Source organism: Chiloscyllium punctatum, chromosome 19 (genome assembly GCF_047496795.1).
Source record: "Chiloscyllium punctatum isolate Juve2018m chromosome 19, sChiPun1.3, whole genome shotgun sequence".
NCBI classification, from domain to species: domain Eukaryota; kingdom Metazoa; phylum Chordata; class Chondrichthyes; order Orectolobiformes; family Hemiscylliidae; genus Chiloscyllium; species Chiloscyllium punctatum.
The window spans coordinates 62,304,070-62,327,188 of record NC_092757.1 but is presented as its reverse complement, the minus strand read 5'-3'; the positions used below and the strand labels follow the sequence as shown (position 1 = coordinate 62,327,188).

Genomic DNA, 23,119 nt, shown 5'->3' with positions numbered 1-23,119 from the left:
GAAAGGAGGCAGGCAGGTTTGATTGAGTTGTGGCATATTCAATCAAGCATCTCATTGAAAGATTTCTTATGATTTCTTACTTGACGCTCAGGTTGCAAACAAACCCCCTCACTCCTTTGACATACATTCATTGTTTAAAGTCCAACTTTGTGATAAAAACATCTATTGTTTGAATTTTGTATTCAAACGGAAATAAACAAGGCTTCTAAATCAAGTTCGCTCTTCCCATTGTGCCTTGAATAGTAAACTTATAAAGTAACAGTGGATTCGATGAATCTTGTGCCAAATAAAGTCTTGGTTGTTTGTTTTAAAGAATTGAGGTAGAAATATCATTGAAACAAAAAAAAATCTGCCAGTCAGTGCTGGCTTCAATTATTGGAGACTTACTCGGGTTGCCAATTCTGGCTGGGCGTATTGTGAGAGAAAGCATCAGATGACTCTTTACCTTCAATTGCCTCTTCCACCCAACTCAAGTAATTGGTTACCCAACATCAGTGAGCCCCACTTTTCTGAGGATTTTCAAAGTGCCAACTTTTGACTTTGGAAAATCTGGTTATTTCATTATCATACAGCCTCATTGCAACTGGTTTCTTGAATTAATTTCACTGGAATCATGTTGGACTATAAGTGTTACATTATGAGGACAGTTTGCAGAGACTTGTTTGCCTTGAATATAAAACATTAAAAGGTAATCCAGTCGACGTACTTAAGTTAATCAAAGCTAGTGTTGGTACCGATAGAGAAAAGACTATCAGTATTTTCTCCTGTGTAGACCAAGGACGTATAATTAGAGCTCAACCATTTTCGCTGCTCGTTGGATGCTGCCTGAACTGCTGTGCTCTTCCAGCACCACTAATCCAGTATTTGGTTTTCAGCATCTGCAGTCATTGTTTTTACCTCGTTGATTTTAACCCGACTGAGAATCCTCTTGCAAGGATGCCTGCCTTGAAGAAGTTTTCCTCCTCTCTCTACAAGAATCTCAGGGAGTCCCTCTCCCACTGCAACTCCCAGGTCATTTCCTCTGCTCTGAAGCTCTTCAACCATGTTGTGAAACAAACTCGGTACCACAGCCACATTTGCTTCCTCAGTGCATGCCTCCGTAACCAACTCATCCCACACGGACTCCAGACCACCTTTAAACCAGCAGAGTTCGGACCCGAACAGGACAAACAGTACAGACTACAGATTCAAAAACACCAGCAACAGTTCTCCTTCAAGATCCTCCGCTCCACGCTTGCAGCAATGCGCCAGCACCTAACCTCTCTCCAGCAGCCCTGCCTCAGTTGAGGGCCACACTCTCTCAGAATTGCAAAGGACCCACTCTGTACTACATCCTCAGGAGAATTCATACTCTCAACAAACAGTATTTCAATTCCATCTCAAACATCAAAAACTGTAAGTACAACAAACTTTTATCCACCCACCTCCATAACCAGCGCTCCTCAAACATTCCAGAAGATTCCCCTGGCCTCGGAAACGCCATTAGCCATGCGGCTGACGCAGCTACCACCCCCACGCTGAGTGATGATGTCACTTCCGCCCCCATCATGGCCACTCCCACAGCCACTTCCGGCCCTCACATCATCGCTGATGCCACACGCTCAGTGACTTCCGCCACCCTTACTGCCATGATCAACACCACTTCCACCCCCACCAGCGCCACTCACCTGCATTCTGCTGACACGCCCCCCACAGACCCCACTGTCACTATCCCCACCCCCCAGAACCCCGAGGGGAACACTACCCCTGCTCATGCCTCCACCCCCATTCCCCCCACCATCACACCCACTCCAGGTACTTGCTCCGACCCCACTCCCAGCTCCACACCCACACCAGATCCCAGCTCCCGGCCCTGCCGAGTTTTCACCATCCCTCCAGACCTCCCACTCACTGAGGATGAACGATCAGTCCTCAGCAAAGGACTCACCTTCATCCCCCTCCGTCCACGCATCAATGAATTTAATACACAACATGACATCGAACAATTCTTCCGTCGCCTCCGCCTCCGAGCTTACTTTCACAATCAGGACTCCCGCTCATCTTCCGAGGACCCCTTCGCCCACCTCCAACACACTGCATCCACCTGGACACCCCGCGCTGGCCTATTACCTGCCCTCGACCTCTTCATTTCCAACTGTCACCGGGACATTAACCGCCTCAACCTGTCGACCCCCCCTCCCCCACTGCAACCTCTCACCCTCACAACGCGCAGCCCTCCAATCCCTCTGCTCTAATCCCAACCTCACCATCAAGCCAGCGGATAAAGGGGGCGCAGTGGTAGTCTGGCGCACTGACCTCTACACCGCTGAAACCAAACGCCAACTTGAGGACACCTCTTCCTACTGCTCCCTCGACCATGACCCCACCCCCTATCACCAAACCATCATCTCCCAGACCATACAGAACCTCATCACCTCAGGAGATCTCCCACCCACAGCTTCCAACCTCATAGTCCGGGAACCCCACACTGCCCAGTTCTACCTCCTTCCCAAGATCCACAAGCCTGACCACCCTGGCTGACCCATTGTCTCAGCATGCTCCTGCCCCACTGAACTCATCTCTACCTACCTTGACACTGTCCTATTCCCTCTAGTCCAGGAACTCCCCACATATGTTCGAGACACCACCCACACCCTCCACCTCCTCCAAGACTTCCGTTTCCCCGGCCCCCAACGCCTCATCTTCACCATGGATATCCAATCCCTCTACACCTCCATCCGCCATGACCAGGGCTTCCAAGCCCTCCGTTTTTCCTCTCCAGATATCCTCAACAGTACCCTTCCACTGACACTCTCATTTGTTTGGCCGAACTGGTCCTCACCCTTAACAATTTCTCCTTTGAATCCTCCCACTTCCTCCAGACCAAAGGCGTAGCCATGGGCACACGTATGGGCCCCAGCTATGCCTGTCTCTTTGTTGGCTATGTAGAAAAATTGATCTTCCGTAATTACACCGGCACCACTCCCTACCTCTTCCTCCGCTACAATGATGACTGCATTGGTGCCACCTCGTGCTCCCGCGAGGAGGTTGAGCAATTCCTCAACTTCACCAACACATTCCACCCTGACCTTAAATTTACCTGGACCATCTCTGACACCTCCCTCCCCTTCCTGGACCTCTCCATCTCCATTAGTGATGACCGACTTGACACTGACATTTTTTACAAACCCACCAACTCCCATAGCTACCTGGATTACACCTCTTCCCACCCTACCTCTTGCAAAAATGCCATCCCGTATTCCCAATTTCTCCGCCTCCGCCGTATCAGCTTCCAGGAGGACCAATTCCACCATAGAACACACCAGATGGCCTCCTTCTTTAGAGACTGCAATTTCCCTTCCCACGTGGTTAAAGATGCCCTCCAATGCATCTCGTACACATCCCACACCTCTGCCCTCAGACCCCACCCCTCCAACCGTAACAAGGACAGAACGCCCCTGGTACTCGCCTTCCACCCTACAAACCTCCGCATAAACCAAATCATCCGCCGACATTTCCGCCACCTCCAAAAAGACCCCACAACCAGGGATATATTTCCCTCCCCACCCCTTTCCACCTTCCGCAAAGACCGTTCCCTCCGTGACTACCTGGTCAGGTCCACACCCCCCTACGACCCACCCTCCTATTCTGGCACTTTCCCCTGCCACCGCAGGAACTGTAAAACCTGTGCCCACACCTCCTCCCTCACCTCTATCCAAGGCCTTAAAGGAGCCTTCCACATCCATCAAATTTTCACCTGCACATCCACTAATATCATTTATTGTATCCATTGCTCCCGATGTGGTCTCCTCTACATTGGGGAGACTGGGCACCTCCTAGCAGAGTGCTTTAGGGAACATCTCCGAGACACCCGCACCAATCAACCAAACTGCCCCGTGCCCGACATTTCAACTCCCCCTCCCACTCTGCCGAGGACATGGAGGTCCTGGGCCTTCTTCACCGCCGCTCCCTCACCACCAGACGCCTGGAGGAAGAACGCCTCATCTTCCGCCTCGGAACACTTCAACCCCAGGGCATCAATGTGGACTTCAACAGCTTCCTCATTTCCCCTTCCCCCACCTCATCCTAGTTTCAAACTTCCAGCTCAGCACTGTCTCCTTGACTTGTCCGGACTTGTCCGACCTGCCCATCTTCTTTTCCAACTATCCACTCCACCCTCCCTTCCTTGACCTATCACCTTCATCTCCTCCCCCACTCACCCATTGTACTCTATGCTACTCTCTCCCCGCCCTCCTCTAGCTTATCTCTCCACGCTTCAGGCTCACTGCCTTTATTCCTGATGAAGGGCTTTTGCCCGAAATGTCGATTTCGCTGCTCGTTGGATGCTGCCTGAACTGCTGTGCTCTTCCAGCACCACTAATCCAGCATTCAACAGTGCTCTCAGACATGTTATGGACTAGGCCAGGCCCCTCAAAATATTTTTAAGCAGGTAGCCCAGACCGTAACTTTGCTTTTTGTTTTCGGTAAGTGTATAGTGAATATTCTCGGACTGATTTAGCTGGTTTGACTGCCAAGTTTTAAACAAACAGAATTTATTTACAAAATTATGGAATGAAACGTGAAGAACAGAAAATAGAATACCGGATCATTTATCCTATTGAAACCTGACTTAATGATGCTGTTCCGAAAATACATGCAACCATTCCATTACACATATTCCTGAGCATAAAGAGTAAAAATGACACAGACAGCTTTTAGTTTGCGAAGTCAGAAGGGCAGAAGAAGAGAGAGAAAATCCCGTAGCTTTTCCACACACAGCTGCCACTGAACCCACTAAAGTTCTGAACTGAATTTTGAGAAACGCTTATCTAAATGAAGGCTAGCTACGCAGCTACTGGTGACTCCCCTTTGATTATATCAGTTTATTTTAAGACATGAAAGTCTTAGGTTGGAAATATGATCTGTTAGGTTAAACAAAGGGGCCCCAATAAAACTTTCAAACTCAGCCTAGTTGGAACCTTGGGTCATTAGAACTTCTCTGAAAAAGTTCAAGGCCATTGTAACTTTGTAAAAAGAACCAGTATTGTGACAGACAACATCTCCTCACACAAAGGACAGTGGAAAGCAGGAACTCCTCACCAGTTGTTTAAGAGCTCGAAGTCTCTGAAGCAATCTTGCAATGCTGTGACAGGATGACTCCTCACTGGGAATAAATAGCACAGTGTGGGGTGGTGTTAAAGAATAGGAGAAAGAAACATATACAGAAAAGCATCTAGAATAGGCCAAATAGTATTTATGGAATTGTCTTTCAATAATGTATTGGACGATTAGAGATTAGTAAATCTCATTGTCATATAGAGTAGAGTTTAGACTTACTATGTAATAAAGTGTTATAAAGAAGCTTGAAGGCAGTCTTGGCCTTGTCTTCTCAACCAGTCTGTCATGAATCCAAACTCATGAGTGGAGGTTTAACAGTATTAAAAAAAAACACTTATCCAATCAAATTCATACCCAATACTTCCACCATTGCGTTTCTGCCCATCATCTCCAAAATCTATTGAGGTTAAATCAATTGAAAATGTCAAAACTAAGACTGCTTGATATCCTAACGAGCAAAATCAAAGTGTGCAGGACAAAGGCAGGTAAAGGAATTAATGTACAGAATAGCTACAATTAAATGTTGAATATACTCGAGAGGCTGAAAGGTGACCTCGTCTTTCAAAACTCTTTACTGGGTATGCTAGTTTCCACTGTTCGTCCTTGAAGCTATCTGAATCAACCTTAGTCACTTTCTAATCGAATCTCCACTCCAATTCTGGTTTCATAAATCCACTAGATTTCATCAAAAGCTGTTAACATCTTAGCCAACAGTCTGTTGATCTAACAGCTCCTGGGTCCAGGCCTTTACTAACATCTCCTAATGGGCCTTTTTCTTATTCTCCCACACCCATTCCATCTATAGTTAGACTTCCCTCCTCTTCTGTCTCCCTGCTCTTCAGCTATCATTTTAGACTAATTTATTTTCACTGCTCTATGTCCTCAAACTAAAATCCCCAACTGTTTCACTAAATGTTTGACATTTAACTGCACACTATGTACACTGGTTGCTGTCACTAGAAGACCACACCTAACATCTTATTTTCCAACTCTTGCTGACTACAGTTACCCCTCTCTCTCTGTTCCTGATTATGCAACATTTCACCTTCTCAATTGAGCATGAAGCCCCCATTAATCCTTCCTCCCACTCTCTATAACTGCTCAGCGTACAGGTCTCTGGCTTGAGTCCATGATAAACTAAACACCAGCGTAAGACATTGAGGACCGCAGTGATTTTACAGAAGAGTTAGAATAGGACTGGATCTGTACGTCAGAGTGAAGGAGAGGATATGAATGGCAATTTTGAAGGACAGAAAATCAGTGACAATGTCAATCATGTCACACAGAAACTTAGGGGTTTAGCTCTCACTTGACAGACCTGAAGCAAGAAAACTTGAGCTGACATCCCAATGCAGCTATGAGGGAGTGCATGCATTATTTAGTCAAAGCCCAGTTGCAACTACCGGTGAATGTAAAAGAATTCCATGCCACAATTTCAAAAAACGTAAGGGAGCTTTATACCCAGTATCCTCACTTTTACCTCAACAGACATGAATGTAGTGGTGATCTTCTGAATTGCATAAATTAGAGAGATTTGAGTTCATGTTGAGACAGATGTCTTGAAGTTTATTAACAACACTATTTGCATGGCTATAATGTTATAAACGTGTGCAATAGTCTTGCCTTTATGTCTTATGATATTGCTGTACATTACGCACACACAGCTACCTCATATTGACTTCAAAGCTGAAGACACTGCACTGACTTCACTGCATAGAGTGTGTAACTGTACCTTTATACCAGGACATCACATGCTATGATATTATGTAAAGATATTCAACATACAGGTCCAGTTGGCCTGAAATTCATGCCCATAATACAACATTCCTCACTATAAAAAGACATCACAGAAGGCAGAGATTTCCAGCAACAGTACACTGCATCCCTGTGCTATAGCAGTGAATTGACAGGAGTCTTGTTACCAATTCACAACACTCTGCAAAACATTTAGTGTGGCCTTGGAGCTGGGTGGGCAGGAGGTGTCCCTGCTGCAATTGGAACATGTTACCTGCTGTATGAGCAAGTTGTGGTATGTGTGCCAGCATATTAATGAACGTTAATAAAGCATTAACTAGAGAACACAAAACATACATCCACAATCATACTCAAACATCCACATTAACGGGTCGCAGTCAGCATCAGCAGTAATATATCAAAAGATGAAAGCTGCATTTGCCAACCTAGACTGGGAACTCTGCCAGGCCAGAACTAACTTCTGCCAACAAAATAAGCAGATTCTGAACTGTGTTAAATTTATCCTTTTGGTGACTTCACATTTGGTTTTATTCCATCCCCTCTTGATTTCTTTATTTTCAAGATCTGTGCAGTTATAATAATACAGAAAATACCTGAATTTTAAAATAGGCTAACTTATATTTAAAAAACTACCCTGTGACTTTAATTCAGTCATACTGATACCCAGGAATATTAACATACATGTCCTCCTGTTCATTTACATTCACACTAAGCAGCTACTGTAACTGGTCCTTCCAGATACTTAGCCAAAATCACCAGTCTCCTGCACGTCTCCAGCACTACCTCATTCACTTCTATTTTATCATTCATGTTAAATACACAGTTATGTTAAAAATGATGCTTCCAATGCCCAATTACAGTAATTCACATTTAATAGGCAAATGCCAGTCATTTTAGGCCATGGACTTTGTCTTAAGCATGGTTCCATTTATAGTCTCACTCTAAGACTACATAATGAGGTTATATTCTCACCTTTGAGCCTGGTGTTGTAGGTATAACACTTTTGGACTTGAGCACAAAAATCAAAGGTCACACTCTAACATAGAATTGAGGGTGTAATGAGTTGTTAAACTGTGGCCCTGTCCACAGTCAGATGGTCAAAAAATCCTAGGTGCCATTTGAAAAGAGCAGGAAACCTATCTATTTAGCTCCCATTCAAAATGACAAAATCTGATTATCTGGTCATTATCACATTGTGAAGTGTGGAAGCTTGTTGTAGGCAAATTAGCTGCTGTATTTCCTAAATTCAACAATGACTACACTTGTAATGTATTTCATTGCCTGTAAATACTGTGTTAAAAACCACACAACACCAGGTTACAGCCCAACAGATTTATTTGGAAGTGCAAGCTTTTGGAGTGCTACTCCTTCGTCAGCTAACTAGTGGGGCAGGTTCATAGGAAACAGAATTTATGGTAAAAGACCAAAGTGTCACACAACTGATGCGATGTATTGAACAAATACAGATTATCTGAGCTGAGCTGTCACATTTAAAAAAAAATAAAGCCTTAAGTTATCTCAGGACTGTGACTTGAAAGAAATTCAGGAAATTCCATATTAATCCATCAAAATGGACATCTCTATTCTAAGTGATTAAAGACTTAACAGCGATCTAGCTTTGTTCAATATATCGCATTAGTTGTGTGACACTTTGATCTTTTACCAAAAATTCTGTGTCCTATAATCCTGTCCCACAAACTAACCTGAAGAAGGAGCAGTGCTCTGAAAGCTTGTACTTTCAAATAAACCTGTTGGACTATAACCTGATGTTGTGTGACTTTTAACTTCGTCTACCCCAGTCTAACACCGGCACCTCCACATCATGTAAATACAATGGAAGCCACAATATATAAATGCAAGACATTTTCAGGACAAACAACTTGTTGCTTTCGAACTAATCAAGAACCATTAACTCTACTGAGTTGATTGCATTTAGTCCATACTTGCTTTACGAAGGGTATTTAGCCACACGAGGAAAGAACGTTTTAAACCCCAGAAATGTGTATAAGGTTAAAATGGCCACTTGCTAAGTCAGACAGAGATGGAAAAAATACTTCAGGAAACAGTTTGAAGAAGAAACAGATAAGCAATGCTTGGAAGTTAAGGAAGAACTGATATCTGAGGTACTGAAAAATTAGAGAAAAGTTGTGAGGAGTAGAAAACAAGATCAGATACCAATGGCAAGGCTAAAGTGGGAAGGAAAACAGTACTGGTTGCAATGAAAGAGATCAATGATAAGATCAACAGATGAAAGGCTTTGCGGTGGTCTAGGTCAAAGACACAATGTCCAAAGGCGGCACATATGACAATCCTAAACATTGTATGCCAAGTTCCATCCGCCATGCATCTTAAATATTACTTGACATCATCAGTCAGAGGCTTATCCCCAGTGTGAACAGAGAAGTGGCAGAGGAGCATCTTGAAAACGTGAAAATGAGCAGGAAGCCCTGCTTTGGCTCATCTGCTCAGAGACTGTGCCAAAGCTTACAACACTATCCAGCATGATGCTCCATGGAAGACACTTATAAACTTTAGTGTACCCAAACATCTCCTGTTACTAATCTGGAACCTATATAGAAATGCTTTGAAGAGTCATCAGAAGTGGTGATAGGCATACAAGTAAATTCCAGTTTCACAAGGGCAGTCAGGTGGAGTGTCTTCTGTCACTCATGTGAGAGAGAGGATAAATAGATAAATAAATAAACAGATTCTAGCTACAAATAAACAATTATTAACCGCTAACATATAACTCAAGTTAAAACACTAACCCTTGTGTAAACTTCCACTCTATACATATACAGAACAACCTCGATTATCCGAACGAGATGGGTAGGGAGTGTGTTGTTCAGATAACCGATTGTTCGTTACCCGAAACGTCAATTTTCCTGCTCCTCGGATGCTGCCTGACCTGCTGTACTTTTTCAGCATAACACTCTCAACTCTAATTTCCAGCATCTGTAGTCCTTTCACCTGATTGTTCGGATAACGGATAACATTTTTACAGCTTCTTGAGATCTTGTTTGGATAATCAGAAGTTCAGATAATTGATGTTCAGATAACTGAGGTTGTTCTGTATGGGTGGAGGAGTAGACTGGGAGGGTGGTTCACTGGTCCCTGCCCACAGGCTTCACTGGATGATTCTTGTGCTGATCAATACGTTGCTCTTCAATCTTCCTTCTCCCAATTGTTTCACTTATTTGCAAGAGGCACAGGGTGACTGGTTCACATTTATAAAGGTCTTTGCTTTAATTAAAAGTCACTGTTTGTAGCTATTGGAAAAGAGAAATAAACTGGTTTCCTTCGAGCTTGAGATGGTGTTTTACTGCAGAGCTGAAACAGCTCCTTCTCCTCCAGGGATCTGATGATTTCTGCCAAACCATTCACACCTCCAAGCTATTCAGCTCCAAGCTATTCAACTAATGACCATATAGCTGTTGGCAGGCAGCAGGCCTTTGGGGGTCAGTTATCTGCACAGTTAGTTTACAATGCAGAGTGATGCCAACATCAATTCCCACATCAGCTGAGGTTATAATAAAGGTCACATCTTCTCAATCTCACCCATTGTCTCGTCTCATCTCATCAGTTGTCTCTCACTAATAAGAACCTTGTAAGTCTTTCTGTTTCTTTCTCTTTCACAGGTTGGCCTCTTTGTGTATGATTTTTCTCATTTATCTTAATGTCCCATTCTTTGACTTAATTAGTCACTATCAAGCTATTTTTCCCTTCTCATTGCGCCATTTTTGTGAAGTGTCTAATATCAGTACCTTTCATATTCCTCTTAGTACTTATTAATTGCAGCTAACCCCATCTAGGCTTCAGAAGGAAGTGATTACCTTGTTCCAGCAGAATGCTGTTATCGTCTCGATGCTATCAAAGGTGAATAATAAAATTCTCCTGATGAAACTAACTCTTGCTCTGTGCTGTGCCTTCTCACTATGAAAACACCATGTTTCAGGTCTTTTCACCATTTCAGTTCACGGGAAAGATTCATATTTAAAAGTTTCATTTTAAAGGAAGAGCATACAATGTAGTCAGGGAAAGAGGAATGTTTGTGTATTAATGAGCTCGTATTGAAAATATACTTACTGGAGAATCAGTGATAATTAATTAGTTATCTTGTTTTAGATTTCCTGCAAACACCCCCATCTATTAATGTTATAATGATTCTTTTATTTGAGCACAGCTCATCATGTCTGTTGAGAATTTACTCCCAGTTAACTTGGCCAGGTTGGGGGTGGAGAACGATCTTGGTGGCAGGGGGCATTGGCAGGTTGACTTTCAACAGCAAGCCACTGAAGGCAGGACAATGGTCAGAAGTAATATAAGAGAAACATCCTCAATTGGTATTAGTAACTGGGATGTGTGTGGAGGTAAAAGCTAGAATTCTTTACACACTTTACTTAAATACCCATGTAATCATTGGTATCTTTCAAAGCTGTTAGATTATTCTACCGAATAGTCAAATTGCAATATGGACAGGGCTCTACGATTTACCACTTTTGGAATACAGGATTCAGTTCCGGTGATGTGGTGAAGCTTGAAAAGGCTCAGAAAAGATTTACAAGGATGTTGCCAGGGTTGGAGGGTTTGAGCTATAGGGGAAGACTGAATCGGCTGGGGCTACTTTTCCTGGAGCGTCAGAGGCTGAGGAGTGACCTTATTGTTTGTAAAATCATGAGGAGCATGGACTGGGTGAATAGCCAAGGTCTTTTTCCCTGCCTAGGGAAATCCAAAAATACAGGGCATAAGGTTTAAGGTGATAGGGAAAAGATTTCAAAGGGACCTAAGTGGTAACTTTTTCACGCAGATGGTGGTGCATGTGTGAAATGAGCTGCCAGAGGAAGTGATGGAGGCTTGTACAATTACAACATTTAAAAGGCTGGGTACATGAATAGGAAGGGTTTAAAGAGAGATGGGCCAAATGCTGGCAAATGGGACTTGATTAATTTATAATATCTAGTTGGCATGGATGAGTTCAACTGAAGGGTCTGTTGCTCTGCGACTCTATTATTAAATTGAATTAAATTGAATTTACAACATAGAAGCAAGCCGTTTGGCTCAATTGGTCTACATAGGTGCTTGTAGTCCAAATGAGACTCCTCCATTCAAATTACCTCATTTAATGTGATCAACTTATCCTCCAAATTCCTTTTATCCCTCATGCACTTACCTATTTTCCTTTGAGTGAACTGGTGTTATTTATTTCAACCATTTCACTTGGTGACAAACCCTATATTTTCACCACTCACATGTTGAAGAATGACTAGGGATTTATGGTTAAGTGAAACAAGTGAGTTTTGATTACAACTGTCCACTTACTCTTTGTAAAATCAAGTAACTATAAATTGCACTATTCTCATCTGCCTAATGAAAGATTGGAGTAGCAAAATTGACAGAATGCGTCAAAATCAAAACATTCCATTCAGATCACAAGGTGATTCCTGGGAACATAAGAACAGCAGCAGATCTGTGAGCTATTTCAGCTGAAAACTACCTCTTTGTTGAGGTTTTGGTTCCTTTACCCCATTAACTTAATACCTTTGGTTAAATATGAGCCCAAAATCTTAGGTTTGACATTCACAATTGTTCTTGCATAAACCGCTACTTGTGAAATAAAGTTCTACAACCCTTCCCATCTGGGAGTGATTCCTAACTTCCCTTCTGAAAGATTTTAGGCTGAGTCTCAGACACCATAACTAGCCAAAATAGTTTATCTCTATTGTTGCATGAGCATATGCTTAGATATTACAGCATAATGGGCAAACTCCTGATTGTAAGATGAAAAGGACCACTCACACAAGAGCCCCAGAAAATATTGAGATTCGGAAGGGGGTATTTCTGCAGTGAAGACATGAGCCACAGGAAAACTGCATCACATTGTCTCTTATCACCAGAAGACACTTCATTGTCTCACAAAAGTAGAAATTTGTTTGAAGAAGTTGAAGAACTGTAAAATAAGGAACTTCTGAGGAGTTAGAGAATAGGAGAGGTTTGGAGGGATATGGGCCAGGAGCAAATAAGTGTGACGAGCTTAGTTTGGGATTATGTTTGGCATGGACTGATTGGACTGAAGGGTCTGCTTCCGTGCTGTATGAGACCTTGGATTTTAAGAAAAGAGGGGTGAAGGGTGAGTTTTTTCAGTGGGTGTGATGTTGAGAAAAAGGGAAGAGTTTACTAAATGTCAGAAAAGTGAAACATGAAGCTGGATGGACAGGGATTTAAAAGGAACGGGTTCTGATAGATGAAAATGAGATAGTAAATGATATGAGAGTTTATGGAAGAAAAATTGGGGAAAGATGCAGTTTCAGGATCTGAGAAAGAGGATGGTGGACATTGGGAACCAGAATAGTTAAGATAACAGAGTGCATTATTTGTGGCAAAGAGGTTCATAAGCTGCTGTATTTATTGTAGATATAAGGATGGAATAGGCAGAGGAGTTTAAGGAACCAAGTTCACGGCATTTTGGAAGATGATGGCAGGGGTTATCATGGCTTTGCAGGATGATCTTGGAGTAGTGAGCAGTTCTGACAGAGCAGAGCAAGACCCAAGAGTTCTTGCTATAGCCCAGTCAGGACTGATGATGGATGACAGCTGCAATCAGCTTGTCAACAAAGCCATTATCAGTGACATAAAATATATACTGATATAAATCAGTGTTAGGGTTTGTCAAATAACTGACAGATATTGCATTACTTTTCACACAAAAATAACTTGTTCAATTGAAAATCTAATTTACAAAGTAATTTACAGTTCTGATCATTTCAAGAAACATGACTCTGGCCTCACCTTTCACCAAATAAATTTATTTTACAAAGTAACATCTTGCCATCAATTGATTGAGCAGAATGTTCAGGGAGAAATGAAACCTAAGTCTGTCAGAGATGGGTTATCCTCTCATTGTGATGTATCTCATGCAGTTTAATATCAGTCCAACATTTATTTCATTTAAGTCTGGGTGATTTCACCTCCGACCCAGACACATTTCCACCCCACCACCAACTATCCACATTCTCCCTCCCCCATCTCTGACATGCATTCACTTTTTCAATTTGTGAATGCCTGTCTCCTTATTGCCGAATTGCAGAATTGTCTGAAACATGGATTCTAGTTTTGCATTGTCTACAATTGCTGGTTCCTAATCTCCCCACACAATACTTACTTCTGACTTTCTACTAAGCATCACCTAGTTGGGTCCTGTACTGTAGATCTTTTGGTACTGAATGAACAAACAAGTTCAATATCTGGAATAACAAATTGAAATCAAATTCAATAAAGATGGTCACTTGTGGATTGACATTGTGGAAAGTAAGCAAACAAATTGCTAGATTCTCATAAGAATCCAACTGTTTATCAATGTCCTTCAAGAAAAGAAGCAAATACTATATATGACCACGTAGTTGAGTCCATGTACCCACTGACATGGTTTAGCAAGCTAGAGTTGAAAACTGTATGTGTTATTATAATGCTTAATGAGGAAAATATTGAGTGGACCTTTCAGCACCAATCAACGTAGGACAGACTAGTTGACAATGAAAAGTCTTCCTAACATCTGAGGACAGGGGTCTGTACTTTAAGAGATGTCTTACAAAAAAACCAAACCACACCCTTATAAATGTACATTCACAGAATCATAACTATCAGTTAACATCCCAAAATTCTCCAGTAACATCAACGGATATGTCTCAATGATTAGATTACTAGATTACTTACAGTGTGGAAACAGGCCCTTTGGCCCAACAAGTCCACACCGACCCACCAAAGCGCAACCCACCCAGACCCATTCCCCTACATTTACCCCTACACCTAACACTATGGGCAAATTAGCCAGGCCAATTCACCTAACCTGCACATTTTTGAATTGTGGGAGGAAACCAGAGCACCCGGAGGAAACTCACGCAGACACGGGGAGAATGTACAAACTCCACACAGATGGCAGGATGTCCACTGGTGAGGCTACAGTGGTATACAGTTGAGTGGGCTTGACCCTGGGTATCTCCACCATTGACTGTGGACTCTGTAAATCAAATTGCTTCATGATAAAAGAAGTAGAAAACAAAATTCTACTGTTTACCACCTCTTTCCATAATGCTGTGTGTCATAAACAACAACTGGACTAGAATTGGGCATCTGTGAAGTGTTGTAGATCACAGACAGTTGCTGAATTGTATATTATCACAATCCACAATCTCAAGGTCCGGCTGAACACACATTCTTCCATTACTAGTAGTGTCACAGGGAGACCACTCTGGTTCCATTATGTAAAAGCACCACCAAACATTCCTTATACTGAGGCACGAATCTGGTATAATATTGTATCAACTGCATAACAGACAAAAAGCAGTGTGATATAGCAGAGATAAACCACTGTGAGAGATCATAACAAGGTATGAGACCAAAAATGTTTGTGCAGAATCAGGCAACTAGCAGAAGGAGGAAACTCCATGAGAACCTCTATTTTCAACTCACATGAAAAGACACTGGGAATGCATGATATGAGACTGAAGCATTTGAGACTGAAGCATTTGAGAATGCTTTAAGTAAAAAAAAATCCATGTAAGCCCTCATTATTATAAGAACCAGTGCCCATCAATTCACTTCACTCCAGACATTACAAAGTGACTGTGTACACAATGCAGTCAATATGAACCACAGGAGCAGGAGTAGGCCATTTGGCATTCCACCCTCCTCCACCATTCATTAAGACCATGACTGATCATCTAACTGATAGCCTGCTCCTCCTTTTCCCCCATATCCTTTGATCCCTTTAGCTCCAAGTGCTATATCCAACTTATTCTTTAAATCTTCAAATGCCACCTTGGTTCTGGAGGTCATCAAATTCTTGATTTAGATGTAGATATAAGGGAGCTGAATGCCTAGCAGGAGGCAAGATTAGTTGCTCTTGTTTGATCAACTATGACAAAATACAGAAACACTGAGAATAATACATGGACAACATCAAATGTGGAGAGACAAGTGGCAGACAGTTTCACATCATTAATGAAATGAACAGATCATTTCAACAACCAAATACTCAACTATGTCCCCGACCTTCAATAAGTATCATCATCACCAAATTCATTGTCACCAACATTCCAGAGGGTACCATTGAACAGTGATTTAAATGGATCAGTCATATCAACAGGTTGAAGAACAAGCAGAAGTTGGATGTTCATGAACAAATAGCACAACTCCTGACCCCTCAAAGTATCTCCATCATCAACAAGGATCAAGCCAGGAATGTGATAGAATACTCATCACTCACTTGAATAGTTGTAACAACACTGAAGAAGCTCAATAATCTTCAGAATAATCTTTTTGATTGACCTTTGGTTTTGGTTTCAATATTTATCATAGTTATCAAAATTTGCTTCCAGTCTGTACAGCACAAGTAGCACTTCTCAACTCTTTGATTTCTCTCTCACAGAGGAAGGCAAAGACAGCAAAATTTTGAGAATATCTCCATCTGTTATTTGATAAATCACATGCCACCCTGATTTTAGGATATGAGATGCTGTGTCATAATTATTAAATTAAGTAAATCCTGATTATCACAACATTGTGGAAAAACCATCAACATAAGGACTGCAACTGTTTAAGAAGGGCAACCCAGAATTCAAAAACAAATTTGAAAATACAAATTTCCTTCACATCCAGAGAAGATTTTGTTTTTAGAAAAAGTTGTCAAATCCTCTCTCTGGTGCTATTACACAGAAGCATCAATCTCGAGTTGCAATGCCACATTTCATGTTGTCAGTTTTGATACTTCCTGTTGCACAAAACCTGTGCCAACAACAGTACACCTACTGCCAGCATCTCTGCCTCATAACATCAGTGGTGGCTGCATATGATATTAAGTTGCTGAGCAGTGTGGGGAGCATCCTTTAATCTCTCTGCATTCTTCATGCATTGATAACAATGCAGAGAACTCACATCTGTCCTCATTCAACTGCTGCTCTGAAGTCACATTAGCCTCTAAACCATACTTGACTTTGTTTACAAAATCTCGATGGAGCCAAGCATACGGGCAAGCAACGCTCTGACTATCAGGAATCTACGTCACTGCAGCGGAGGACTGCAGAGGGGTTAATGTGATTGATGTCAACAAAACCACTAACAGAAGGCATTTAATTACAGATTACAATACTATTGCAGTCAGAATTACTCCAAAAAGCCTTAGCTCATAGGTGCTTCATTAATTGGACATTGCAGAGGGTCTGTTGCTAATGCAGTCTACCGCCTTTAAAGCTTTGTGCAGAAAATATGAATGAAGCAAGGCGGCTGGCCACCCATCCCCCCACACTCATGCCGCAATCTCCATTCACACCAGCAGTCCGGTCCTCATACGTGTTGTTAACCGCTCTCCCCTTGCGTGCAGCCTGTGCTGTCTCACTGCAGGAGATTGAGGATGCAGCAGCTGCCCTGCTTTGTTCTATAGCCGAACACGACATCTTTTTCAGCTCACTACAGCGACTGCAGTGAATCAGCAGGTGGTGATTACAGCACATCCTCTTTATCCTTTTCATCCTAGAAATATTTGTGCAGGAGATAATGATATCTCACCAACTGTAAACAGAACTTCAGGGTTTTTTATGCCTAATGCAACATCAGTGCAGCAAACAGAAGTGCTGACCTTACTCAGGCCCATCCTTTCTCAATGCTGTCATATTGAAGATGCTGCTGAAGCTATGCCCAGATTATACATACCAATCTAATAACCAGCTAATGCTGATCAACAAGTCCACAAAAACACAACCTCACATGTGAAAAAAAGTAGTTGCACTACTTTGTCTCTTAAGTTGCAAGTAAACACAATATTCCTTCAGTTCTATTGGACTGAAAATACTAAGACATGAAAACAAAAGTACTGAAGGCATAAAGTTCTAAATTCTAAAATTGTCCAGATGCATGAGATTATGGTAAATTTTATATTTTTGGTTACATTAAAATGATGTAGTTTAAATACTTTAAAGCATTTTCATAATTTACAATTAGATTGTTAGGACAACAAAAGGACTTTAGGAATTTCAACAAAACAACCCATCCCATTTACTCCCCATATCCATTCCCTCACTGCTCAGATTTAACAAAGTACTCTTCTCTCTCCAGACCGAGTTCACAGAGATATCCATCCAACTTTCCACATTTTCACCAAGGAAGACCTTTTCTTAAACTTCCCACTTCATACTGACTGTCCTATCTTAACCAATCTAATCAAGCCAGTGTTCATCCCAAGTTGCCCTCAATCAGCAGTTTACTTTTTCCTCCTCTGTCCCAAAATATTTTTGCCCTCTTCTCACCAAATTCACACTCCCAGTTAATTAGATTACTTACAGTGTGGAAACAGGCCCTTTGGCCCAACAAGTCCACACTGACCCGCACCCATTCCCCAACATTTACCCCTTCACCTAATACTATAGGCAATTTAGCATGACCAATTCACCTAACCTGCACATTTTTGGATTGTGAGTGGAAACTGGAGCACCCGGAGGAAACCAACGCAGACACAGAGAGAATGTGCAAACTCCAGACAGAGTCGCCGGAGGTGGGAATTGAACCCGGGTCTCTGGCGCTGTGAGGCAGCAGTGCTAACCACTGTGCCACCGTGCCGCCCACTCAACACTTGATGACACCTTCATAGCCATCCATTCACCCATCCCTTTTCCATTCATTGCCATCCCCCTCCTTTGACAGGCCTTGACTCATCCCAACCTTTTCCCTTTGTCACAGATTCTAAATTGCCCCAGTGTCCCCATGTTGAGCCCTCTGCCTTTCTGATTAGCATTCATTTAATTTTTTCTGCTCCTGCCAAGGCTGGTGCTAATGCACTGGAAAGGTCCTATTCCTGTTAGCTCCCAGTTTTGCAGCCTCTGCATGCTAATGGACATTGAAACTCCCATTTTCAGAAGAATTCCAAACTAACTGAAGTAGCACACGTATTTCTTACTACTATGAGTATTACAAAGAGGAGCAGAGGTATTTCTTCAGTACATTAGCAATTGCTTGGTTGGAGCAACAAACAATGACACTTTCAGCATGTCCCAAAACCACAAATGTCAGCATGAAATAGATAGGCTTGCAGAGTAGGAAGATTAGATTTCTATAATTCCTATAAACATTGTACTAACAGCAACAGCTGACATTTTTGTGTGTATGGCTACCAATCATCTGGAGTCTGTTCAATTTTGCAGACTACCCAGATAAATTAAGGTAAGTGGTCTAAAATCGACAAGTGTTGAGTGGTCACCCCTAAAAATGAGATTGCTCTTTGACCCAATATGATATCTTAGGGACTTGAAATGACTGTCCTCAGAGTGCAACGAGTAGAGTGATTGGTCACTGCTACACCCTGCATGATCACACTAAGTAATAGTCTAACTCTAGCTGGAGTGATCCATTGAAATCACCCTCTGCGACCTCATGCTGTGACTATCCTCAATGACCTGCTCAGAAATTCTCAAAAATCAAATTCTTACTTTCATCTGGGTTTGGTGCAGCGAGGATTGCACTGTGTTTTCGTTTAACCTCTTCCACGTTCTCAGAGATCTTGTCTATGAAGCCTCGGATTTCTTCAACCTGATAATTACAGGAGATCAAAACATGTTGAAACACATTCCTTTCACTATTCATTTAAAACCAGAAAATTAAAGAAAGCAGACTTATATTTAAAACATTACCATTATGCAATACAGTGTAAACAAGGACAGTGCAATAAATTGAGCAGACTGGATCATGACATCACAGAATCATCAAGAAGAAAATCACCAATACAGGATTCTAATCCATACCTGTTTGTATGCCTGGAGTTGTATAGATAATTCCATTTAAGCTGCTCATTTACACTGATCTTTTAGAATATTATGTATTACTCATCTTCACCCATCTGAAACAATGCACTCTTGATCTTTAATTCCACCTCACTAGTTGCCATTATGTGTAATAAAGCACCTCGTTTGCTTTCATAATTCCAATGAAATTTGAACTATTCCCCAAAAAAATTCCACTCGGCATAATGATTTGAAACTTGGACCCTCAACATCGCTCTCTTGATTCTTTCCATCACATTGAAATTCCAGAGCTAAAATTAAAATTGTTTAGAAACACTATCTATGCATTCTAAGCAATTCTTAATGGACATCAGCAATATTCCCATAGATTTACACTTCTTGTGTCTGTTTACAAACCTAAAATTTATTTCCCATTTGCTGTGATCACTGTACTATGACTTGAACAATGACTTCTGTTAATTGCCCATTGTCTTTCCAAAACCATGTTCATGAACATTTTTCAATATTCAAATCAGCATCAAATCTCTCCAAATGTAATCCTAGTCATCTAACATCCTGTTTTCTTGATAACTTTGCACCCTTTGCTAACTCAGGCATCTACTTTTCATTCAATCCTCGTTTACATTTTGTTCTTCTAAAGACACGGGAGTAGTCTTGGGTAAAGGAATGCAAAAAAGGAGAGGATCTGTCGGAATTCAATTTTTTGCTGACATTTAACTAAGGTAGGAATCTTGACCAGGACACCAGAACACAAGACCATTAGTCAAGTAGTGCATTGGAATTGTGTATTCTTTGAGACAAGGCCCTAGGTTAAGATCTCTTCTGAAAAACAGCAGCTCTGACAATGGAAAACTCCCTCACTAAATGGCCAACTGAGATTATATGCAGGAAATACAATAGAGTGTATTAAGTGAAACAAGCTTATAATTTAGGAAATAAAATATTTGAGTTGTCAGTGGCATAACAAGAGTGTTGAAACTTGCTATTTAACATTGATTTTCTTTAGCCAGACATATCAATATTATTTCTCTGTTAGTCAGTTGGTTCAATAATTTGTTAGGCCAACATCTCTTCAATCCAAGTTATCACCTGAAATGTCAATCAGAACAGCAGAGGAGGAGGCTACTCTATCATATCCATGCTAACTTTCTGTTGAGAAATCCAATCAGTTGCATTCCTCCTCTATCCCCTAAGTCATGTTGGTTTATTTTTTCCAAATGCCCAACCAAATTTATTTTGTAATCATTTTTATTTACAGGATGGTTACAGTACAGGAGGTCTTTAGCCCGTCAAGTCTGTGCAGGTTCTCTGATGGAGCAGTTCTCCGAGTTGCATTTCAAATGCTTCAATTGCTCTTGCCTCCACCACACTCTCAGGCAGTGCACTCCAGATCCAATCACTTGCAGTGTGAAAAGATGTTTATGTTGCCATTGTTTCTTTTATCAGTTAGGTTCAATTTATGCCTTCTGCTTTTCAATCCTTCTTCCAATGCAAATTGTTAGTCCCTACTCAGTCCAGACCATTTCATTTTAGCACCCTGCGCAGAGATGCTGACAATGGTTAGAGGTTGGGGCTTGAACTCTTCTGTTATTTTATTCCAGTCCAGTGTATAGAATATGCAGAGGATCCTTTGGACTGACTTCCACAACTTAGCTTCACAGATTCAAGTTCAAACATAAGCTTTAATAAAACTTGGTTAAAAATGATGGTAAGTGAATTTGCATTGACTTTTTTGTTTACTACCAGTGGAAATGCCTGGTGCTCTCAAGAAATCAGAAGCAAATTCACTGACAGAAGTGCTGAAAAAACCCCACATAAAAGTGTTTTTGATGTAGATAAGGAACTGCTTTGATCTTGAGACTCAGACTCAGCTGTTTACAGCACAGAAGGACGCCACTTGGCCCATCACATCAACAAGAATGCAATAACATTAATCCCATTTTCCAGCTCTTGGTCCATTGCCCTGGAGGCTAAGCAATGCAAGTGTGTATCTAAAAACTTATTCAATGCAACAAGAGTTTCTGACTCAACAACTCATTCAGGCAGTGACTTCCAGACTCCCACCATCCTCTGTGTGAAAACAATTCCCTCACCTCTCTCTCAACTTTCCACTACTTACCTTAAATTTAGGTCGTGTGGTTATTGAACCCACTGCTAATGGGAAAGGTGCCTTTCTATCCACCATATCTACATCCCTCAATCTTGTACACGTCTTTCAGGATCTCCCTCAACTTCCACAGCTGCAAAGAAAACAATCCCAGCCTCTTCAATCTTTACTCATAGCTCCTACCTTCTAGTCCAGGCCGCATCCTGGGAAATCTCCTCTGTACCCTCTCTAATGCAATCATATCCTTATAAGGTGGTGACCAGAACTGAACAAGCACGCTAATTATGGCCTGACAAGTATTTTAAACAGTTCCAGCATACCTTCTCTGCTCTTGTACTCTATGTATCAGCTAAATAATAAAAGGCAACTGTCTCATAGGCCTAACTACCTAACTTATTTGGCCTGCTACCTTCTGTTTGAGGGACCACAATTTCTTCATTGTATTCCCCCGGAGTTCTTGCCCAAAATCTTAACATTTGTGTTCCCTAGTTTTTCCACCACTAATTGCAAAGAAGAGATTTTCTTTGCCTACCTTCAGTAAATGGGTATTAATCTTGAGCAAACTGCTCTCTATCTCCCTTTTCCTTGGAAAATGACCCTTGTTTCTCCACCCTAATCTTTGGGTAAAACCCTTCAGCTCTGGAACCATTCTGAAACTTCTCAAGGACCTTCATGTGTTTTCTAAACTGTAATATTACAGACCTGGAAGTTAGGTTGGGGCCTAACCTAAAACGTATTCATGTTCAGCATTGATGACCTGCTTTTGAACTCAATATCTCTATTTATGAAGGAAAAGGTCCCATAAGCTTTGTTAACTGTCTTTTCATATATCATGCCATCCTTAAACATCTATGGACATGAACCCCCATGTGCCTTTGAAAACTTCTGAGAGCTATATGTAGTCGATATTGTCTTCTGTCAAAGTCCATCATCTCACACTTCTCTGCATTAACCACCATTTATGACTTGTATGGCCCTTCTGCAACCTTATCCTGCTGTTATGGTAAATTGGTATATTCTCACTGTTGGCCACACAATGTCAAATTTGGAATATTCTGCAAATTTTGAAATTTTACTCTGGATTCCAAAATCAAAGTCATTTACAAAAAAAAAGCAAAAAACGAAGCAAAACTCCTAACACTGATTCACAGTGAACATGACTACCTGCCATCCTCCAGTTTGAAAAATAACCATTATCCACAACGCCCGGGTTTCTAACCTGAAGCCATTCAAGATTCAAGCTGACACTGACTCTTCTGTTCCATGAGTGTCAGTTTTGATTTGACACCAAAATTGGAGGTGTAGTGGACAGCGAAGAAGGTTACCTCAGATTACAACGGGATCTTGATCAGATGGGCCAGTGGGCTGAGGAGTG

General features: G+C 41.6%; 1 protein-coding gene across 7 annotated transcripts in view; it reads right to left on the bottom strand.

Annotated features, from left to right (window-relative positions):
- Positions 1-23,119, bottom strand: part of LOC140491405 (syntaxin-1A) — a 264,150-nt gene that overhangs the window by 185,081 nt on the left and 55,950 nt on the right. For all 7 annotated transcript variants that reach the window (XM_072589539.1, XM_072589538.1, XM_072589537.1 and 4 more), the window contains exon 3: positions 19,326-19,425. In XM_072589539.1, the coding sequence (XP_072445640.1) occupies positions 19,326-19,425 (100 nt within the window). The remainder of the gene's footprint in view (positions 1-19,325; positions 19,426-23,119) is intronic.